This window comes from Oncorhynchus nerka, linkage group LG6 (genome assembly GCF_034236695.1).
Source record: "Oncorhynchus nerka isolate Pitt River linkage group LG6, Oner_Uvic_2.0, whole genome shotgun sequence".
NCBI classification, from domain to species: Eukaryota; Metazoa; Chordata; class Actinopteri; order Salmoniformes; family Salmonidae; genus Oncorhynchus; species Oncorhynchus nerka.
Window position 1 is genome coordinate 90,060,603 of NC_088401.1, and position 22,693 is coordinate 90,083,295.

The 22,693-nt window shown below is 46.4% G+C and overlaps 1 protein-coding gene across 1 annotated transcript in view; it reads right to left on the reverse strand.

Moving 5' to 3' along the window:
* LOC135572088 (vascular endothelial growth factor receptor 3-like) overlaps positions 1–22,693 on the reverse strand; it is a 153,175-nt gene that overhangs the window by 48,545 nt on the left and 81,937 nt on the right. The window contains exon 3 of the mRNA XM_065019103.1: positions 18,938–19,326. Within this exon, the coding sequence (XP_064875175.1) occupies positions 18,938–19,326 (389 nt within the window). The remainder of the gene's footprint in view (positions 1–18,937; positions 19,327–22,693) is intronic.

The window sequence follows — 22,693 nt, forward strand, 5'->3', positions numbered from 1 at the left end:
TCCCCTACCTCCCCTACCTCCATAACATCCCCCTACCTCCCTACCTCCATAACATCCCCCTACCTCCCCCCTCCATAACATCCCCTACCTCCCCTACCTCCATAACATCCCTATCTCTAACATCCCATCCCCTACCTCCATAACATCCCCTACCTCCATAACATCCCTACCTCCATAACATCCCTATACCTCCATCCCCTACCTCCATAACATCCCCTACCTCCCCTAACATCCCATAACATCCCCTACCTCCCCTACCTCCATAACATCCCCTCTCCCTACCCATAACATCCCCTACCTAACATCCCCTACCTCCCTACCTCCATAACATCTATCTCCCTACTCCCTATCCATAACACTCCCTACCTCCATAACATCCCCTACCTCCATAACACCTCCATAACATCCCTACCTCCATAACATCCCCTACCTCCCCCTCTCCATAACATCCCCTACCTCCTATCCCCTACCTCCATAACATCCCTACCTCCATAACATCCCCTCTCATACCTCCATAACATCTCCTACCTCCATCCATAACATACCCCTACCTCCATAACATCCCCTACCTCCATAACATCCCCCTACCTCCATAACATCCCCTACCTCCCTACCTCCATAACATCCTACCTCCATAACATCCCCTACCTCCATAACATCCCCCCCTACCTCCTACCTCCATAACATCCCCTACCTCCATAACATCCCCTACCTCCATAACATCCCCTACTCCCCTAACATCCTAACATCCATAACATCCCCTACCTCCATAACATCCCTACCTCCATAATCCTCCTCCACCTCTCCTGACATCCATCCCCTACCTCCATAACATCCCCTACATCCCCTACCTCCATAACATCCCTACCTCCATAACATCCTACCTCCCCTACCTCCATAACATCCCCTATCCCCTACCTCCATAACCCCTACCTCCATAACATCCCTACCTCCATAACATCCCCTACATCCCCCTACCTCCATAACATCCCCTACCTAACCATCCCTACCTCCATAACATACCCCTACCTCCATAACATCCTACCTCCATAACATCCCCTACCTCCATAACATCCCCCTACCTCCATAACATCCCTACCTCCATAACATCCTACCTCCATAACATCCCTACCTCCATAACACCTCCCCTACCTCCATCCCCTACCTCCATAACATCCCCTACCTCCATAACATCCCTACCTCCATAACATCCCTACCTCCATAACATCCCCTACCTCCATAACATCCCCTACCTCCCCCTACCTCCATAACATCCCCTACCTCCCATCCCTACCTCCATAACATCCCTACCTCCATAACATCCCCTATCCCTCCCCTACCTCCATAACATCCTCCTACCTCCATACATCCCCTATCCCTACCTCCATAACATCCCCTATCTCCATAACATCCCTACCTCCATAACATCCCCTACCTCCCCTACCTCCATAACATCCCCTACCTCCCCCTCAATAACATCCCCTACATCCCTACCTCCATAACATCTCCTACCTCCATAACATCCCCTACCTCCATAACATCCCCTACCTCCCCTACCTCCATAACATCCCTACCTCCATAACATCCCCTACCTCCATAACATCATCCCTACTCCCCTACCTCCATAACATCCCCTACCTCCATAACATCCCCTACCTCCATAACATCCCTACCTCCCTACCTCCATAACATCCCCTACCTCCCTACCTCCATAACATCCCCTACCTCCATAACATCCCCTACCTCCATAACATCCCCTATCCCCTTCCATAACATCCCCTATCCTCCCCTATCCCCTACCTCCATAACATCCCCTACCTCCATAACATCCCCTATCTCATAACATCCCTACCTCCATAACATCCCCTACCTCCATAACATCCCTACCTCCATAACATCCCCTACCTCCATAACATCCCTACCTCCATAATCCATCCCCCTACCTCCATAACATCTACCCCTCCCCTCCATAACATCCCCTACCTCCATAACATCCCTACCTCCATAACATCCCCTATCTCCCTACCTCCTCCATAACATCCCCTCCATAACATCCCCTACCTCCATAACATCCCCTACCTCCATAACATCCCTACCTCCATAACATCCCCCTACCTCCATAACATCCCCTACATCCATAACATCCCTACCTCCATAACATCCCTACCTAACATCCCCTACCTCCATAACATCCCCTACCTCCATAACATCCCCTACCTCCATAACATCCCTACCTCCATAACATCCCTACCTCCATAACATCCCTATCTCCCCTACCTCCATAACATCCCCTACCTCCCCTACCTCCATAACATCCCTACCTCCCTACATCCCTCCATAACATCCCCTACCTCCCCTACCTCCATAACATCCCCTACCTACCTCCATAACATCCCCTACCTCCCTACCTCCATAACATCCCCTACCTCCATAACATCCCCTACCTCCATAACATCCCCTACCTCCATAACATCCCTACCTCCATAACATCCCCCCATAACATCCCCTACCTCCATAACATCCCCTACATCCCCTACCTCCATAACATCCCCTACCTCCCCTACCTCCATAACATCCCCTACCTCCCCTACCTCCATAACATCCCCTACCTCCATAACATCCCCTACTCCATCCCTACCTCCATAACATCATCCCCTACCTCCATAATCCCCATCCCCTACCTCCATAACATCCCCTACCTCCATAACATCCCCTACCTCCATAACATCCCCCTACCTCCCCTACCTCCATAACATCCCCCTACCTCCATCATCCCTACCTCCATAACATCCCCTACCTCCATAACATCCCCTACCTCCATAACATCCCCTACCTCCATAACATCCCCTACATCCCCCTACCTCCATAACATCCCTACCTCCATAACATCCCTACCTCCATAACATCCCCTACCTCCCTAACTCCCTACCTCCATAACATCCCCCCTACCTCCATAACATCCCCTACCTCCCCTCCATAACATACCCCTACCTCCATAACATCCCCTCCAACCCCTACTCCATAATCTTTCATCCCCTAACATCCCCTACCTCCATAATCCCTACCTCCCCTACCTCCATAACATCCCCTACCTCCATAACATCCCCTACCTCCATAACATCCCTACCTCCATAACATCCCCTACCTCCATAATCCCCTACCTCCATACCTCCATAACATCCCCTACCTCCTACCTCCATAACATCCCCTACCTCCCCTCCCCTACCTCCATAACATCCCTACCTCTATAACATCCCTACCTCCCTACCTCCATAACATCCCCTACCTCCATAACATCCCCTACCTCCCATCCCTACCTCCATAACATCCCTACCTCCATAACATCCCTACCTCCATAACATCCCCTACCTCCATAACATCCCTACATCCCCTATAACATCCCCTCCATAACATCCCTACCTCCCCCTCCATAACATCCCTACCTCCATAACATCCCTACCTCCATAACATCCCCTACCTCCATAACTCTCCCTACCTCCATAACATCCCTACCTCCATAACATCCATAACATCCCCTACCTCCTACCTCCATAACATCCCCTACCTCCATAACATCCCCTACCTCCCCTACCTCCATAACATCCCCTACCTCCATAACATCCCCTACCTCCATAACATCCCTACATCCCTACCTCCATCCCCTACCTCCATAACATCCCCTACCTCCCCTACCTCCATAACATCCCCTACCTCCATAACATCCCCCTACCTCCCCTACATCTCCATACATCCCCTACCTCCTAACCTCCATAACATCCCCTACCTCCATAACATCCCTACCTCCATAACATCCCCTACCTCCATAACATCCCTACCTCCATAACATCCCTACCTCCCCTACCTCCATAACATCCCCTACCTCCCTAACATCCCCCTCCATAACATCCCTACCTCCATAACATCCCCTACCTCCATAACATCCCTACCTCCATAACATACCTCCTACCTCCATAACATCCCCTACCTCCATAACATCCCTACCTCCATAACCTCCCTACCTCCCCTACCTCCATAACATCCCCTCTCCCCTATAACATCCCCTACCTCCATAACATCCCCTACCTCCCCTACCTCCATAACATCCCCTACCTCCATAACATCCCCTACCTCCATAACATCCCCTACCTCCCCTACCTCCATAACATCCCTACCTCCCCCTCCATAACATCCCCTACCTCCATAACATCCCCTACCTCCATAATCCCCTCCATAACATCCCCTACCTCCATAACATCCCCTACCTCCATAACATCCCCTACCTCCATAACATCTACCCACAACATCCCCTACCTCCATAACATCCCCCTACCTCCATAACATCCCTACCTCCATAACATCCCCTACCTCCATAACATCCCCTACCTCCATAACATCCCTACCTCCATAACATCTCCTACCTCCATAACATCCCCTACCTCCATAACATCCCTACCTCCTACCTCCATAACATCCCTCCATAACATCCCCTACCTCCATAACATCCCTACCTCCCCTACCTCCATAACATCCCCTACCTCCATAACATCCCCTACCCCCTACATCCATAACCCCTACCTCCCTACCTCCATAACATCCCCTACCTCCATATCCCTACCTCCATAACATCCCCTACCTCCATAACATCCCCTACCTCCATAACATAACATCCCTACCCCCTACCTCCATAACATCCCCTACCTCCATAACATCCCCTACCTCCATAACATCCCCTACCTCCATAAGCATCCCATCCATCCCCTACCTCCATAACATCCCCTACCTCCATAACATCCCTACCTCCATAACATCCCTACATCCTCATCATAACATCCCTACCTCCATAACATCCTACATCTCCTACCTCCATAACATCCCTACCTCCATAACATCCCCTACCTCTCTACCTCCATAACATCCCCTACCTCCTACCTAACATCCCCTACCTCCCATCCCTACCTCCATAACATCCCCTACCTCCATAACATCCCTACCTCCATAACATCCCTACCTCCCCTACCTCCATAACATCCCTACCTCCCTACCTCCATAAATCCCCATCCCCTACCTCCATAACATCCCTACCTCCATAACATCCCACCTCCATAACATCCCCTACCTCCATAACATCCCCTACCTCCATAACATCCCCCCCTACCTCCATAACATCCCCTACCTCCATAACATCCCTACCTAACATCCCCTACCTCCATAACATCCCCTACCTCCCTACCTCCATAACATCCCCTACCTCCATAACATCCCCTACCTCCCCTACCTCCATAACATCCCCTGGCTCCATCCTACCTCCATAACATCCCTACCTCCATAACATCCCTACCTCCATAACATCCCTACCTCAATAACATCCCTACCTCCCTACCTCCATAACATCCCCTACCTCCATAACATCCCCTACCTCCACTCCCTACCTCCATAACGTCTCCTACCTATCTCCATAACATCCCCTACCTCCATAACATCCCTACCTCCATAACATCCCTACCTCCCCTACCTCCATAACATCCCCTACCTCCTAACATCCCTACCTCCATAACATCCCTACCTCCTAACATCCCTACCTCCATAACATCCCCTACCTCCCTACCTCCATAACATCCCCTATCTCCCTACCTCCATAACATCCCCTACATCATCCCTACCTCAATAACATCCCCTACATCCCCTACCTCCATAACATCTCCTACCTCCATAACCTCCCTATCCCTACCTCCATACCATCCCATCCCCCCATCTCCTACCTCCATAACATCCCTACCTCCATAACATCCCCTATCCCTACCTCCATAACCCCTACCTCCATAACATCCCCTACCTCCCATCCCCTACCTCCATAACTCCCCTACCTCCCCTACCTCCATAACATCCCCTACCTCCATAACATCCCCTACCTCTATAACATCCCTATCTCATCCCTACCTCCATAACATCCCGTATCTCCACTACCTCCATAACATCCCCTACCTCCCCTACCTCCATAACCTCCCCTATCTCCCCTACATCCATAACATCCCCTACCTCCCCTACCTCCATAACATCCCCTATCTCCCTATCTCCCCTACATCCCTAACCTCCTGCCTCCATAACATCCCCTACCTCCCCTGCCTCCATAACATCCCCCTCCCCTGCCTCCATAACATCCCTATCTCCCCTACCTCCATAACCTCCCCTATCTCCCCTACCTCCATAACCTCCCCTACCTCCCCTACCTCCATAACATCCCCTAGCTCCCCTACCTCCATAACCTCCCCTACCTCCCCTATCTCCCCTGCCTCCATAACCTCTGAACAGGAAAGAGGTGAGAGACTAAATACTCATCACCCCACAGTGTCCCCCCTCACTCCCCCCAAACTGTATGCAACCCTAGACTAGAGGCTTCCCTCACAATCATTACTGGTGGTGAAAGGCAGTGTGGAAGAAAAGACCGTAGATCATCTGTACTGAGAGGACTAGAATAATCACATCCATCTTCGAAGGCCACGTCATGTGTTTCTTATCCTGTATTACAGGTTAATGGTTGGTTTAATTCAACATTAGTTCCTATTAGTTCTGAACATAAATACATGTGAATCTGGATGAAAACATTGAGATGGTTGTTTCCAACATTAGGGGCTGTTTTCCTAAAGAAGTTAAATCCGCTGTGTATTTTGCTTCATACTGGTATGGTCCCAGCTCTACCTTCAGTCTGGTGATACTGGTATGGTCCCAGCTCTACCTTCAGTCTGGTCATACTGGTATGGTCCCAGCTCTACCTTCAGTCTGGTCATACTGGTATGGTCCCAGCTCTACCTTCAGTCTGGTCATACCGGTATGGTCCCAGCTCTACCTTCAGTCTGGTCATACTGGTATGGTCCCAGCTCTACCTTCAGTCTGGTCATACTGGTATGGTCCCAGCTCTACCTTCAGTCTGGTCATACTGATATGGTCCCAGTCCTACCTTCAGTCTGGTCATACTGGTATGGTCCCAGCTCTACCTTCAGTCTGGTGATACTGGTATGGTCCCAGCTCTACCTTCAGTCTGGTCATACCGGTATGGTCCCAGCTCTATCTTCAGTCTGGTCATACTGGTATGGTCCCAGCTCTACCTTCAGTCTGGTCATACTGGTATGGTCCCAGCTCTACCTTCAGTCTGGTCATACTGGTATGGTAGTCTACCTTCAGTCTGGTCATACTGGTATGGTCCCAGCTCTACCTTCAGTCTGGTGATACTGGTATGGTCCCAGCTCTACCTTCAGTCTGGTCATACCGGTATGGTCCCAGCTCTACCTTCAGTCTGGTCTACCTATGGTCCCAGCTCTACCTTCAGTCTGGTCATACCGGTATGGTCCCAGCTCTACCTTCAGTCTGGTCATACTGGTATGGTCCCAGCTCTACCTTCAGTCTGGTCATACTGGTATGGTCCCAGCTCTACCTTCAGTCTGGTCATACTGATATGGTCCCAGTCCTACCTTCAGTCTGGTCATACTGGTATGGTCCCAGCTCTACCTTCAGTCTGGTGATACTGGTATGGTCCCAGCTCTACCTTCAGTCTGGTCATACTGGTATGGTCCCAGCTCTACCTTCAGTCTGGTCCCGGTATGGTCCCAGCTCTACCTTCAGTCTGGTCACATCCTGGTATGGTCCCAGCTCTACCTTCAGTCTGGTCATCTGGTATGGTCCCAGCTCTACCTTCAGTCTGGTCATACTGGTATGGTCCCAGCTCTACCTTCAGTCTGGTCTCTGTCCTACCTTCAGTCTGGTCATACTGGTATGGTCCCAGCTCTACCTTCAGTCTACCGGTATGGTCCCAGCTCTACCTTCAGTCTGGTCATCCGGTATGGTCCCAGCTCTATCTTCAGTCTGGTCAAACTGGTATGGTCCCAGCTCTACCTTCAGTCTGGTCTACTGGTATGGTCCCAGCTCTACCTTCAGTCTGGTCATACTGGTATGGTCCCAGTCCTACCTTCAGTCTGGTCATACTGGTATGGTCCCAGCTCTACCTTCAGTCTGGTGATACTGGTATGGTCCCAGCTCTACCTTCAGTCTGGTCATACCGGTATGGTCCCAGCTCTACCTTCAGTCTGGTCATACCGGTATGGTCCCAGCTCTACCTTCAGTCTGGTCATACCGGTATGGTCCCAGCTCTACCTTCAGTCTGGTCATACTGGTATGGTCCCAGCTCTACCTTCAGTCTGGTCATACTGGTATGGTCCCAGCTCTACCTTCAGTCTGGTCATACTGATATGGTCCCAGTCCTACCTTCAGTCTGGTCATACTGGTATGGTCCCAGCTCTACCTTCAGTCTGGTGATACTGGTATGGTCCCAGCTCTACCTTCAGTCTGGTCATACCGGTATGGTCCCAGCTCTATCTTCAGTCTGGTCATACTGGTATGGTCCCAGCTCTACCTTCAGTCTGGTCATACTGGTATGGTCCCAGCTCTACCTTCAGTCTGGTCATACTGGTATGGTCCCAGCTCTACCTTCAGTCTGGTAATACTGGTATGGTCCCAGCTCTACCTTCAGTCTGGTCATACTGGTATGGTCCCAGCTCTACCTTCAGTCTGGTCATACTGGTATGGTCCCAGTCCTACCTTCAGTCTGGTCATACTGGTATGGTCCCAGCTCTACCTTCAGTCTGGTCATACTGGTATGGTCCCAGCTCTACCTTCAGTCTGGTCATACTGGTATGGTCCCAGTCCTACCTTCAGTCTGGTCCCATGGTCCCAGTCCTACCTTCAGTCTGGTGATACTGGTATGGTCCCAGCTCTACCTTCAGTCTGGTCAAACTGGTATGGTCCCAGCTCTACCTTCAGTCTAGTCATACTGGTATGGTCCCAGTCCTACCTTCAGTCTGGTCATACTGGTATGGTCCCAGTCCTACCTTCAGTCTGTTGATACTGGTATGGTCCCAGTGCTACCTTCAGTCAGTCTGGTATGGTCCCAGTCCTATAGTCTGGTGGTATGGTCCCAGTCCTACCTTCAGTCTGGTCATACTGGTATGGTCCTTCAGTCTGGTCTATGGTCCCTTCAGTCTGGTCATACTGGTATGGTCCCAGCTCTACCTTCAGTCTGGTCATACTGGTATGGTCCCAGCTCTCTTCAGTCTGGTCATACTGGTATGGTCCCAGCTCTACCTTCAGTCTGGTCATACTGGTATGGTCCCAGCTCTACCTTCAGTCTGGTCATACTGGTATGGTCCCAGCTCTACCTTCAGTCTGGTCATACTGGTATGGTCCCAGCTCTACCTTCAGTCTGGTCATACTGGTATGGTCCCAGTCCTACCTTCAGTCTGGTGATACTGGTATGGTCCCAGCTCTACCTTCAGTCTGGTCATACTGGTATGGTCCCAGTCCTACCTTCAGTCTGGTCATACTGGTATGGTCCCAGTCCTACCTTCAGTCTGGTGATACTGGTATGGTCCCAGCTCTACCTTCAGTCTGGTCAAACTGGTATGGTCCCAGCTCTACCTTCAGTCTGGTCATACTGGTATGGTCCCAGTCCTACCTTCAGTCTGGTCATACTGGTATGGTCCCAGTCCTACCTTCAGTCTGGTCATACTGGTATGGTCCCAGTCCTACCTTCAGTCTGGTCATACTGGTATGGTCCCAGCTCTACCTTCAGTCTGGTCACACTGGTATGGTCCCAGTCCTACCTTCAGTCTGGTCATACTGGTATGGTCCCAGCTCTACCTTCAGTCTGGTCATACTGGTATGGTCCCAGCTCTACCTTCAGTCTGGTCATACTGGTATGGTCCCAGCTCTACCTTCAGTCTGGTCATACTGGTATGGTCCCAGCTCTACCTTCAGTCTGGTCATACTGGTATGGTCCCAGCTCTACCTTCAGTCTGGTCATACTGGTATGGTCCCAGCTCTACCTTCAGTCTGGTCATACTGGTATAGTCCCAGCTCTACCTTCAGTCTGGTCATACTGGTATGGTCCCAGTCCTACCTTCAGTCTGGTGATACTGGTATGGTCCCAGCTCTACCTTCAGTCTGGTCACACTGGTATGGTCCCAGTCCTACCTTCAGTCTGGTCATACTGGTATGGTCCCAGCTCTACCTTCAGTCTGGTCATACTGGTATGGTCCCAGTCTACCTTCAGTCTAGTCATACTGGTATGGTCCCAGTCCTACCTTCAGTCTGGTCATGCTGGTATGGTCCCAGTCCTACCTTCAGTCTGTTGATACTGGTATGGTCCCAGTGCTACCTTAGTCTGTGATACTGGTATGGTCCCAGTCCTACCTTCAGTCTGGTCATACTGGTATGGTCCCAGTCCTACCTTCAGTCTGGTCATACTGGTATGGTCCCAGTCCTACAGTCTGGTCAGTCTGGGTCCTACCTTCAGTCTGGTCATACTGGTATGGTCCCAGCTCTACCTTCAGTCTGGTCACACTGGTATGGTCCCAGTCCTACCTTCAGTCTGGTCATACTGGTATGGTCCCAGCTCTACCTTCAGTCTGGTCATACTGGTATGGTCCCAGCTCTACCTTCAGTCTGGTCATACTGGTATAGTCCCAGCTCTACCTTCAGTCTGGTCATACTGGTATGGTCCCAGCTCTACCTTCAGTCTGGTCATACTGGTATGGTCCCAGCTCTACCTTCAGTCTGGTCACACTGGTATGGTCCCAGTCCTACCTTCAGTCTGGTCACACTGGTATGGTCCCAGTCCTACCTTCAGTCTGGTCACACTGGTATGGTCCCAGTCCTACCTTCAGTCTGGTCATACTGGTATGGTCCCAGTCCTACCTTCAGTCTGGACATTCTGGTATGGTCCCAGCTCTACCTTCAGTCTGGTCATACTGGTATGGTCCCAGCTCTACCTTCAGTCTGGTCATACTGGTATAGTCCCAGCTCTACCTTCAGTCTGGTCATACTGGTATAGTCCCAGCTCTACCTTCAGTCTGGTCATACTGGTATAGTCCCAGCTCTACCTTCAGTCTGGTCATACTGGTATGGTCCCAGGTCAGTCTGGTGATACTGGTATGGTCCCAGCTCTACCTTCAGTCTGGTCATACTGGTATGGTCCCAGTCCTACCTTCAGTCTGGTCATACTGGTATGGACCCAGCTCTACCTTCAGTCTGGTCACACTGGTATGGTCCCAGTCCTACCTTCAGTCTGGTCATACTGGTATGGTCCCAGTCCTACCTTCAGTCTGGACATTCTGGTATGGTCCCAGCTCTACCTTCAGTCTGGTCATACTGGTATGGTCCCAGCTCTACCTTCAGTCTGGTCATACTGGTATAGTCCCAGCTCTACCTTCAGTCTGGTCATACTGGTATGGTCCCAGCTCTACCTTCAGTCTGGTCATACTGGTATGGTCCCAGCTCTACCTTCAGTCTGGTCATACTGGTATGGTCCCAGCTCTACCTTCAGTCTAGTCATACTGGTATGGTCCCAGTCCTACCTTCAGTCTGGTCATACTGGTATGGTCCCAGTCCTACCTTCAGTCTGTTGATACTGGTATGGTCCCAGTGCTACCTTCAGTCTGGTGATACTGGTATGGTCCCAGTCCTACCTTCAGTCTGGTCATACTGGTATGGTCCCAGTCCTACCTTCAGTCTGGTCATACTGGTATGGTCCCAGCTCTACCTTCAGTCTGGTCACACTGGTATGGTCCCAGTCCTACCTTCAGTCTGGTCATACTGGTATAGTCCCAGCTCTACCTTCAGTCTGGTCATACTGGTATGGTCCCAGCTTTACCTTCAGTCTGGTCATACTGGTATAGTCCCAGCTCTACCTTCAGTCTGATGATACTGGTATGGTCCCAGCTCTACCTTCAGTCTGGTCATACTGGTATGGTCCCAGCTCTACCTTCAGTCTGGTCATACTGGTATAGTCCCAGCTCTACCTTCAGTCTGGTCACACTGGTATGGTCCCAGTCCTACCTTCAGTCTGGTCATACTGGTATAGTCCCAGCTCTACCTTCAGTCTGGTCATACTGGTATGGTCCCAGTCCTACCTTCAGTCTGGTGATACTGGTATGGTCCCAACTCTACCTTCAGTCTGGTCACACTGGTATGGTCCCAGCTCTACCTTCAGTCTGGTCATACTGGTATAGTCCCAGCTCTACCTTCAGTCTGGTCATACTGGTATAGTCCCAGCTCTACCTTCAGTCTGGTCATACTGGTATGGTCCCAGTCCTACCTTCAGTCTGGTGATACTGGTATGGTCCCAACTCTACCTTCAGTCTGGTCACACTGGTATGGTCCCAGTCCTACCTTCAGTCTGGTCATACTGGTATGGTCCCAGCTCTACCTTCAGTCTGGACACACTGGTATGGTCCCAGTCCTACCTTCAGTCTGGTCATACTGGTATGGTCCCAGCTCTACCTTCAGTCTGGTCACACTGGTATGGTCCCAGCCCTACCTTCAGTCTGGACATTCTGGTATGGTCCCAGCTCTATCTTCAGTCTGGTCATACTGGTATGGTCCCAGTCCTACCTTCAGTCTGGACATTCTGGTATGGTCCCAGCTCTACCTTCAGTCTGGTCATACTGGTATGGTCCCAGCTCTACCTTCAGTCTGGTCATACTGGTATGGTCCCAGCTCTACCTTCAGTCTGGTCATACTGGTATGGTCCCAGCTCTACCTTCAGTCTGGTCATACTGGTATGGTCCCAGTCCGACCTTCCAACCCTCAGATAGCTGCAGAGACTTAGTAAATCAAAGTCAACCTTTTTATACTCTAATAGTAGGCTTGGGCAGTATACTGAATATACCGTATACCGGAGTATTTGGAAAATAGCCACATGATGTTTTTTTTTTATATAGTCTATTCCGTTGAAATGATTACTTTTAATGTTTTTTAAAAATATATCTGAATATTTGTCGCTACTTTTTAAGTAAATACCTGCAGTCACCTTGTGCAGTATGTTAGGAGATAAAGATTGCGTGTTTGGTAGCACCCAGTCACGAGGTGTTTGTTTACAAGCACACAACAACGAGAGATCGGAGCCTTATGAGTCGCTCACTGTTGTGCAGCTCCCGCCAAGCGATCAAATCAAATCTAATCGTATTGGTCACATACACATGGTTAGCAGATGTTAATGGTCACATACACATGGTTAGCAGATGTTATTGGTTACATACACATGGTTAGCAGATGTTAATGGTCACATGGTTAGCAGATGTTAATGGTCACATACACATGGTTAGCAGATGTTATTGGTCACATGGTTAGCAGATGTTAATGGTCACCTACACATGGTTAGCAGATGTTATTGGTCACATACACATGGTTAGCAGATGTTATTGGTCACATGGTTAGCAGATGTTAATGGTTACATACACATGGTTAGCAGATGTTATTGGTCACATGGTTAGCAGATGTTAATGGTTACATACACATGGTTAGCAGATGGTTAGCAGATGTTATTGGTCACATACACATGGTTAGCAGATGTTATTGGTCACATACACATGGTTAGCAGATGTTAATGGTCACCTACACATGGTTAGCAGATGTTATTGGTCACATATACATGGTTAGCAGATGTTAATGGTCACATGGTTATCAGATGTTATTGGTCACATGGTTAGCAGATGTTATTGGTCACATGGTTAGCAGATGTTAATGGTCACATGGTTAGCAGATGTTAATGGTCACATGGTTAGCAGATGTTAATGGTTATATACACATGGTTAGCAGATGTTATTGGTCACATACACATGGTTAGCAGATGTTATTGGTCACATACACATGGTTAGCAGATGGTATTGGTCACATACACATGGTTAGCAGATGTTATTGGTCACATAGACATGGTTAGCAGATGTTAATGGTTACATACACATGGTTAGCAGATGTTATTGGTCACATGGTTAGCAGATGTTATTGGTCACATGGTTAGCAGATGTTAATGGTCACATACACATGGTTAGCAGATGTTAATGGTCACATGGTTAGCAGATGTTATTGGTCACATACACATGGTTAGCAGATGTTATTGGTCACATGGTTAGCAGATGTTATTGGTCACATGGTTAGCAGATGTTAATGGTCACATGGTTAGCAGATGTTAATGGTCACATGGTTAGCAGATGTTATTGGTCACATACACATGGTTAGCAGATGTTAATGGTCACATACACATGGTTAGCAGATGTTATTGGTCACATACACATGGTTAGCAGATGTTATTGGTCACATACACATGGTTAGCAGATGTTAATGGTTACATACACATGGTTAGCAGATGTTAATGGTCACATGGTTAGCAGATGTTAATGGTCACATGGTTAGCAGATGTTAATGGTCACATGGTTAGCAGATGTTAATGGTCACATGGTTAGCAGATGTTAATGGTTACATACACATGGTTAGCAGATGTTAATGGTCACATGGTTAGCAGAGATGTTAATGGTCACATACACATGGTTAGCAGATGTTAATGGTCACATGGTTAACAAGATGTTATTGGTCACATACACATGGTTAGCAGATGTTATTGGTCACATGGTTAGTACAGATGTTAATGGTCACATACACATGGTTAGCAGATGTTAATGCTAGAGTGTAGTGAAATGCTTGTGCTTCTAGTTCCAACCACGCAGTAATATCTAACAAGTAATCTAACTATTTCACAACAACTACCTTATACACACAAATGTAAAGGGATGAATAAGAATATGTACATATAAATATATGGATGAGCGTATATACATATGAGATGAGGCATAGACTAGATGCAGTAGATGGTATAGAGTACAGTATATACATATGAGATGAGTAATACATAGGCAAGATGCAGTAGATGGTATAGAGTACAGTATATACATATGAGATGAGTAATACATAGACTAGATGCAGTAGATGGTATAGAGTACAGTATATACATATGAGATGAGTAATACATAGACTAGACGCAGTAGATGGTATAGAGTACAGTATATACATATGAGATGAGTAATACATAGACTAGATGCAGTAGATGGTATAGAGTACAGTATATACATATGAGATGAGTAATACATAGACTAGATGCAGTAGATGGTATAGAGTACAGTATATACATATGAGATGAGTAATACATAGACAAGATGCAGTAGATGGTATAGAGTACAGAATATACATATGAGTTAAGTCATGTAGGGTCTGTAAACATTATATAAAGTGGCATTGTTTAAGGTGACTAGTGATACATTTATTACATCCAATTTTTAATTATTAAAGTGGCTAGAGATTTGAGTCAGTATGTTGGCAGCAGCCACTCAATGTTAGTGATGGCTGTTTAACAGTCTGATGGCCTTGAGATAGAAGCTGTTTTCAGTCTCTCGGTCCCAGCTTTGATGCACCTGTACTGACCTCGCCTTCTGGATGATAGCGGGGTGAACAGGCAGTGGCTCGGGTGGTTGTTGTCCTTGATGATCTTTATGGCCTTCCTGTGACATCGGGTGGTGTAGGTGTCTCGGAGGGCAGGTAGTTTGCCCCGGTGATGCATTGTGCAGACCTCACTACCCTCTGGAGAGCCTTACAGTTGTGGGCGGAGCAGATGCTCTCGATTATGCATCTTTAAAAGTTTGTGAGTGATTTTGGTGACTAGCCAAATTTCTTCAGCCTCCTGAGGTTGAAGAGGCGCTGCTGCGCCTTCTTCACGATGCTGTCTGTGTGGGTGGACCAATTCAGTTTGTCCGTGATGTGTACGCCAGGGAACTTAAAACTTTCCACCTTCTCCACTACTGTCCCGTCGATGTGGATAGGGGCGGTGCTCCCTCTGCTGTTTCCTGAAGTCCACGATCATCTCCTTTGTTTTGTTGACGTTGAGTGAGACGTCATTTTCCTCACACCAACCTCAGGATCTAGTTAGTTAGTTAGAATCCACAACTAAACATTTTCCAGCTAGATATCTTATAACTATTAAGTAAAATGCTCTACAGTTGTGCATTTGATTTAAAATGGCTAGTTAGCTCTCTAGCTGTGGTTAGCTTCTTCATAAACAAGCTTTGCTTGCCGGTAACAGCAGAGAATCCCCTCCTGGATCAATGTTCCATTCGCTCATGAACATTTAGTTAGCATTCTCTAGGGGATTTTACATTTATTTTTTAGCATTGCTAACCTTCGGATTACAAAGGCTCAGTGGAGTTTGAAAATACCGCCCCCTGTGTTCAGAGCCGGTATTACCGAATATCCCGGTATGGTACAAGGCCAGTGAGAAGGTATGACAATATGAATAGCACTCAAGGCTAACAGTTGCAGATAGCTGCTGGATGGACTTTTAGTGTCAGAAACTCTTTAAACAGGGAGTTTTTTTTAACCAATCAGAACTGTGTTAGGACTGTGCAAACTCTTTAAATCTGTTTTCAGGGAGACAGACAAAACGTCTGTAAAGTTCTTGTCCTCCTCCCAAGACAAAGAGAAACCAGAGGAAAGAAAGAAAGCGAGAGAAAAGAGAAACTCAAGACCCACAGGATAACTAACGACCCACAGCCAAGTGGAAATGATAAGACTGGGCCTGCATCCCAAATGGCACTCTAATCCATACAAAGTGCACTACTTTTGACCAGAGCTCACAGGGAGCAGGGAAATATTTGGGATGCTGACAGGGTCAGACTCAAGGCACGACAACAGAACTGGACTGAAATAGATGGATAGATAGATAAACCATACCTCAGCAACTGTTCAGGTCCAGAGATGGAACAGATTAACCAATCACTAGCGAGCCAAATGACTGGCACTTTAACGGGAACACACTGAAATTATGAATGTCAACTACCTCTCGATATCTTGGACGGAGGAGACTTCAGATTGCTTTGGTTTACAGATAAAAACACATTCAAGTCTTGGGTGATTTGGTGATTGAGGTTGGTGAACCATATAGATTAAAGATGCAGTCTAGGACAAGTAGTAAACAAATGGATGACGTATGGATGATGTAGTACACAAATGGATGATGTAGTACACAAATGGATGATGTAGTAAACAAATGGATGATGTAGTACACAAATGGATGATGTAGTACACAAATGGATGATATAGTAAACAAATGGATGATGTAGTACACAAATGGATGACGTAGTACACAAATGGATGATGTAGTAAACAAATGGATGATGTAGTAGACAAATGGATGATGTAGTAAACAAATGGATGATGTAGTACACAAATGGATGATGTAGTACACAAATGGATGATGTAGTAAACAAATGGATGATGTAGTAGACAAATGGATGATGTAGTAGACAAATGGATGATGTAGTAGACAAATGGATGATGTAGTAGACAAATGGATGATGTAGTAAACAAATGGATGATGTAGTAAACAAATGGATGATGTAGTAGACAAATGGATGATGTAGTACACAAATGGATGATGTAGTAAACAAATGGATGATGTACACAAATGGATGATGTAGTACACAAATGGATGTAGACAAATGGATGATGTAGTAAACAAATGGATGATGTAGACAAATGGATGATGTAGTAGACAAATGGATGATGTAGTAGACAAATGGATGATGTAGTAGACAAATGGATGACGTAGTACACAAATGGATGATGTAGTAAACAAATGGATGATGTAGTAGACAAATGGATGATGTAGTAGACAAATGGATGATGTAGTAAACAAATGGATGATGTAGTACACAAATGGATGATGTAGTAGACAAATGGATGATGTAGTAAACAAATGGATGATGTAGTAGACAAATGGATGATGTAGTACACAAATGGATGATGTAGTAGACAAATGGATGATGTAGTACACAAATGGATGATGTAGTAAACAAATGGATGATGTAGTAAACAAATGGATGATGTAGTACACAAATGGATGATGTAGTAGACAAATGGATGACGTATGGATGATGTAGTACACAAATGGATGATGTAGTACACAAATGGATGATGTAGTAGACAAATGGATGATGTAGTAAACAAATGGATGATGTAGTACACAAATGGATGGATGATGTAGTACACAAATGGATGATGTAGTACACAAATGGATGATGTAGTAGACAAATGGATGATGTAGTACACAAATGGATGACGTAGTACACAAATGGATGACGTAGTAGACAAATGGATGATGTAGTAGACAAATGGATGATGTAGTAAACAGATGGATGATGTAGTAGACAAATGGATGATGTAGTAAACAAATGGATGATGTAGTACACAAATGGATGATGTAGTAGACAAATGGATGATGTAGTACACAAATGGATGATGTAGTAGACAAATGGATGATGTAAACAAATGGATGATGTAGACAAATGGATGATGTAGTAAACAAATGGATGATGTAGTAGACAAATGGATGATGTAGTAGACAAATGGAATGGATGATGTAGTACACAAATGGATGATGTAGTAGACAAATGGATGATGTAGTACACAAATGGATGATGTAGTAGACAAATGGATGATGTAGTAAACAAATGGATGATGTAGTACAAATGGATGATGTAGTAAACAAATGGATGATCAGTAGACAAATGGATGAAGTAGACAAATGGATGACGTATGGATGATGTAGTAGACAAATGGATAGTAGTAGACAAATGGATGATGATGATGATGACACTGCGTGACAAATGGATGATGTAGTGACAAATGGATGATGTGTAAACAAATGGATGTAGTCACAAATGGTGATGTAGTAAACAAATGGATGATGTGTAGACAAATGGATGATGTAGTAAACAAATGGATGATGTGTAGACAAATGATGATGTAGTACACAAATGGATGATGTGTACACAAATGTGTAGACAAATGGATGATGTGTAGACAAATGGTGCACCACTTTCAAAACCACTGGCTGTGTGTGTACACAAGAGATGAATGCTTGTGACGAAAAATCCGTGTGTGTGTGTGTGCTTGTGTGTGTGTGTGTGTGTGTGTGTGTGTGTGTGTGTGTGTGTGTGTGTGTGTGAAAGCACAGGATGTGTGCATGCGTCCATCTGTCTCTCTGTATAAAACACGCTCCTCTCACCTCTGACAAACACATATAGAGTAGCAGCCGTGGCCCCGTCGATGACGGCCTTGACATCTCTGTAGTAACAGCGGTAGTACCCTGTATCATTCCCTTTAGCTCCAGTGAGAACCAGGGTCTTGCAATACGGCCTTCCAGGCTCCCCTGGACACTCCAGGATGCTGACTCCCCTTCTCTGGACAGGGACCGAAGCAGGCGTACCAGTCCCCTCCGCGGCCACGGGGTGGTCTCCCACAACTCCAGCCCCGGGGGTACAAACAGGGGTTCCAGACCCAGTCTCGGCCTCTCTCCCTGGGGCTCTGCTGGGCCAGGGTCCGGCCTGACGGTCAGTCAGCTCCTCTCCCACCAGGGTCGTCTCAGGCCACACCCAGGACAGAGTACGCTGACCCCTGGAGGTCAGAGGTTAGGGGTTAGAGGTCAGAGGAAAGGTTAAGTGAGAGGTCACAGATGGGTCAAATATGTTTTTAACCAATCAGAACAGGTTAGTACTGTGCAAATGTCTGGTGTGTGACGTTAGCAACTGCGACAGATTGTGAAAGAGTGTGTGTGTGTGTGTGTGTGTGTGTGTGTGTGTGTGTGTGTGTGTGTGTGTGTGCGTGTGTGTGTGTGTTGTGTGTGTGTGTGTGTGAGCCTGTCAAGGTTTTCTTCCCTCAAGGGAGTTTTATTGTTGTCACTTCTACATTCTCTCTTGGGGTTTGTTGTTGTGTGGGGTTTGTGTGTTGCATCTCTTGGGGTTTGTTGGTTGTGCATCTCTTGGGTAAGGTGGTGTTGGCATCTCTTGGGTTTAAGGTTTTTCACCCCGTTCTCTTGGGGTTTAAGGTTGGTTCACCCGTGGGCATCTCTTGGGGTTTAAGGTTGGTTCACCCGTGGGCAGAGGTTGGTTTGGTCTCCCCGTGGGCATCTCTTGGGGAAGGTTGGTTCACGGCTACAAGGTTAGTTCAGCATCTTGTCCGTATGCCTGTACTTCCTCAACTATATTGCCAACCATTCAGGACCTGCAGTCCAGAACAGCTCACTTCTTATCCAGGGTACGACTAACATGGACTTCTCCTTTTATGGGTGATTGCCATCACCTCAGACTAAAGAGGTCAATTTGAGACTCAAGTCAAACCTCTGAGCTCTTGGCTTCATTCTCATGGAACCTCATTCTCACATCAATTTGCTGAAAAAATATTCCAAAATCATGTCTGGTCCTTAAACTGGTGAAATGAATTTTCCCAAAATGGTTGGTAAAAGGCATTTACATGTGTTTAACCTCCGATAAACACCAGTCTGTATAATGTGAAGGTGGATTAGACAGCTGTTTTCTCACTCTGTATCTTGGGGTTTAAGGTTGGTTAAACACCCTCTGTATAATGTGAAGGTGGATTAGACAGCTGTTTCTCTGGGGTTTAAGGTTGGTTACACCACTCTGTATAATGTGAAGGTGGATTAGACAGCTGTTTCTCTACACCACTCTGTATTGGGGTTTACAGGTTCTGTATAATGTGAAGGTGGATTAGACAGCTGTTTAACCTCTACACCACTCTGTATAATGTGAAGGTGGATTAGACAGCTGTTTAACCTCTACACCACTCTGTATAATGTGAAGGTGGATTAGACAGCTGTTTAACCTGGATAACACCACTCTGTATAATGTGAAGGTTTAGACAGCTGTTTAACCTCTACACCAGTCTGTATAATGTGAAGGTGGATTAGACAGCTGTTTAACCTCCTACACCACTCTGTATAATGTGAAGGTGGATTAGACAGCTGTTTAACCTCTACACCCTCTGTATAATGTGCAGAAGGTGGATTAGACAGCTGTTTAACCTCTACACCACTCTGTATAATGTGAGGTATTGACAGCTGTTTAACCTTACACCACTCATACTAGGTGGATTAGACAGCTGTTTAACCTCTACACCACTCTCAGGACCTGTTTAACCTCTACACCACCAGGTGGAGACAGCTCACCACTTCTTAATGTCCAGGTGGATTAGACAGCTGTTTAACCTCTACACCACTCTGTATAATGTGAAGGTGGATTAGACAACCACTCTGTATAATGTGAAGGTGGATTGGACTACACCACTCTGTATAATGTGAAGGTGGATTAGACAGCTGTTTAACCTCTACACCACTCTGTATAATGTGAAGGTGGATTAGACAGCTGTTTAACCTCTACACCACTCTGTATAATGTGAAGGTGGATTAGACATCTGTTTAACCTCTCTAACACCACTCGGTCAATAATTGAGACAGCTGTTTAACCTCTACACCATGTGAAGGTGGATTAGACAGCTGTTTAACCTCTACACCACTCTGTATATCTGTGAAGGTGGATTCTTAACCTCTACACCATTCTCTGTTTAACCTCTACACCACTCTGTATAATGTGAAGGTGGATTAGACCTCATTCTCACATCAAGGTGGATTAGAAAGCTGTTTAAAACTCTCATGTCTGACAGCTGTTTAACCTTACACCACTCTGTATAATGAAGGTGGATTCAGCTGTTTAAAATACACCACTCTGTATAATGTGAAGGTGGATTAGACAGCTGTTTAACCTCCGATAACACCACTCTGTATAATGTGAAGGTGGATTAGACAGCTGTTTAACCTCTACACCACTCTGTATAATGTGAAGGTGGATTAGACAGCTGTTTAACCTCTACACCACTCTGTATAATGTGGAGGTGGATTAGACAGCTGTTTTTAACCTCCTGTATAATGTGAAGGTGGATTAGATAAACACCACTCTGTATAATGTGAAGGTGGATTAGATTAGACAGCTCTGTATAATGTGGAGGTGGATTAGACAGCTGTTTAACCTCTACACCACTCTGTATAATGTGAAGGTGGATTAGAAGCTGTTTAACCTCTACACCACTCTGTATAATGTGAAGGTGGATTAGACAGCTGTTTAACCTCTACACCACTCTGTATAATGTGAAGGTGGATTAGACAGCTGTTTAACCTCTACACCACTCTGTATAATGTGAAGGTGGATTAGACAGCTGTTTAACCTCTACACCACTCTGTATAATGTGAAGGTGGATTAGACAGCTGTTTAACCTCTACACCACTCTGTATAATGTGAAGTGGATTAGACAGGATTAGACAGCTGTTTAACCTCTACACCACTCTGTATAATGTGGGGTGGATTAGACAGCTGTTTAACCTCTACACCACTCTGTATAATGTGAAGGTGGATTAGACAGCTGTTTAACCTCTACACCACTCTGTATAATGTGAAGGTGGATTAAGCTGTTTAACCTCTACACCACTCTGATAAGGTGGATTAGACAGCTGTTTAACCTACACCACTCTGTATAATGTGAAGGTGGATTAGAAGCTGTTTAACTACACCACTCTGTATAATGTGAAGGTGGATTAGACAGCTGTTTAACCTCCGAATAACACCTCTACACCACTCTGTATAATGTGAAGGTGGATTAGACAGCTGTTTAACCTCTACACCACTCTGTATAATGTGAAGGTGATTAGACAGCTGTTTAACCTCTACACCACTCTGTATAATGTAATGTACACCACTCTGTATAATGTGGATTAGACAGCTGTTTAACCTCCCTAACACCACTCTGTATAATGTGAAGGTGGATTAGACAGCTGTTTAACCTCTACTGTTTACCACTCTGTATAATGTAGGTGGATTAGACAGCTGTTTAACCTCTACACCACTCTGTATAATGTGAAGGTGGATTAGACAGCTGTTTAACCTCTACACCACTCTGTATAATGTGAAGGTGGATT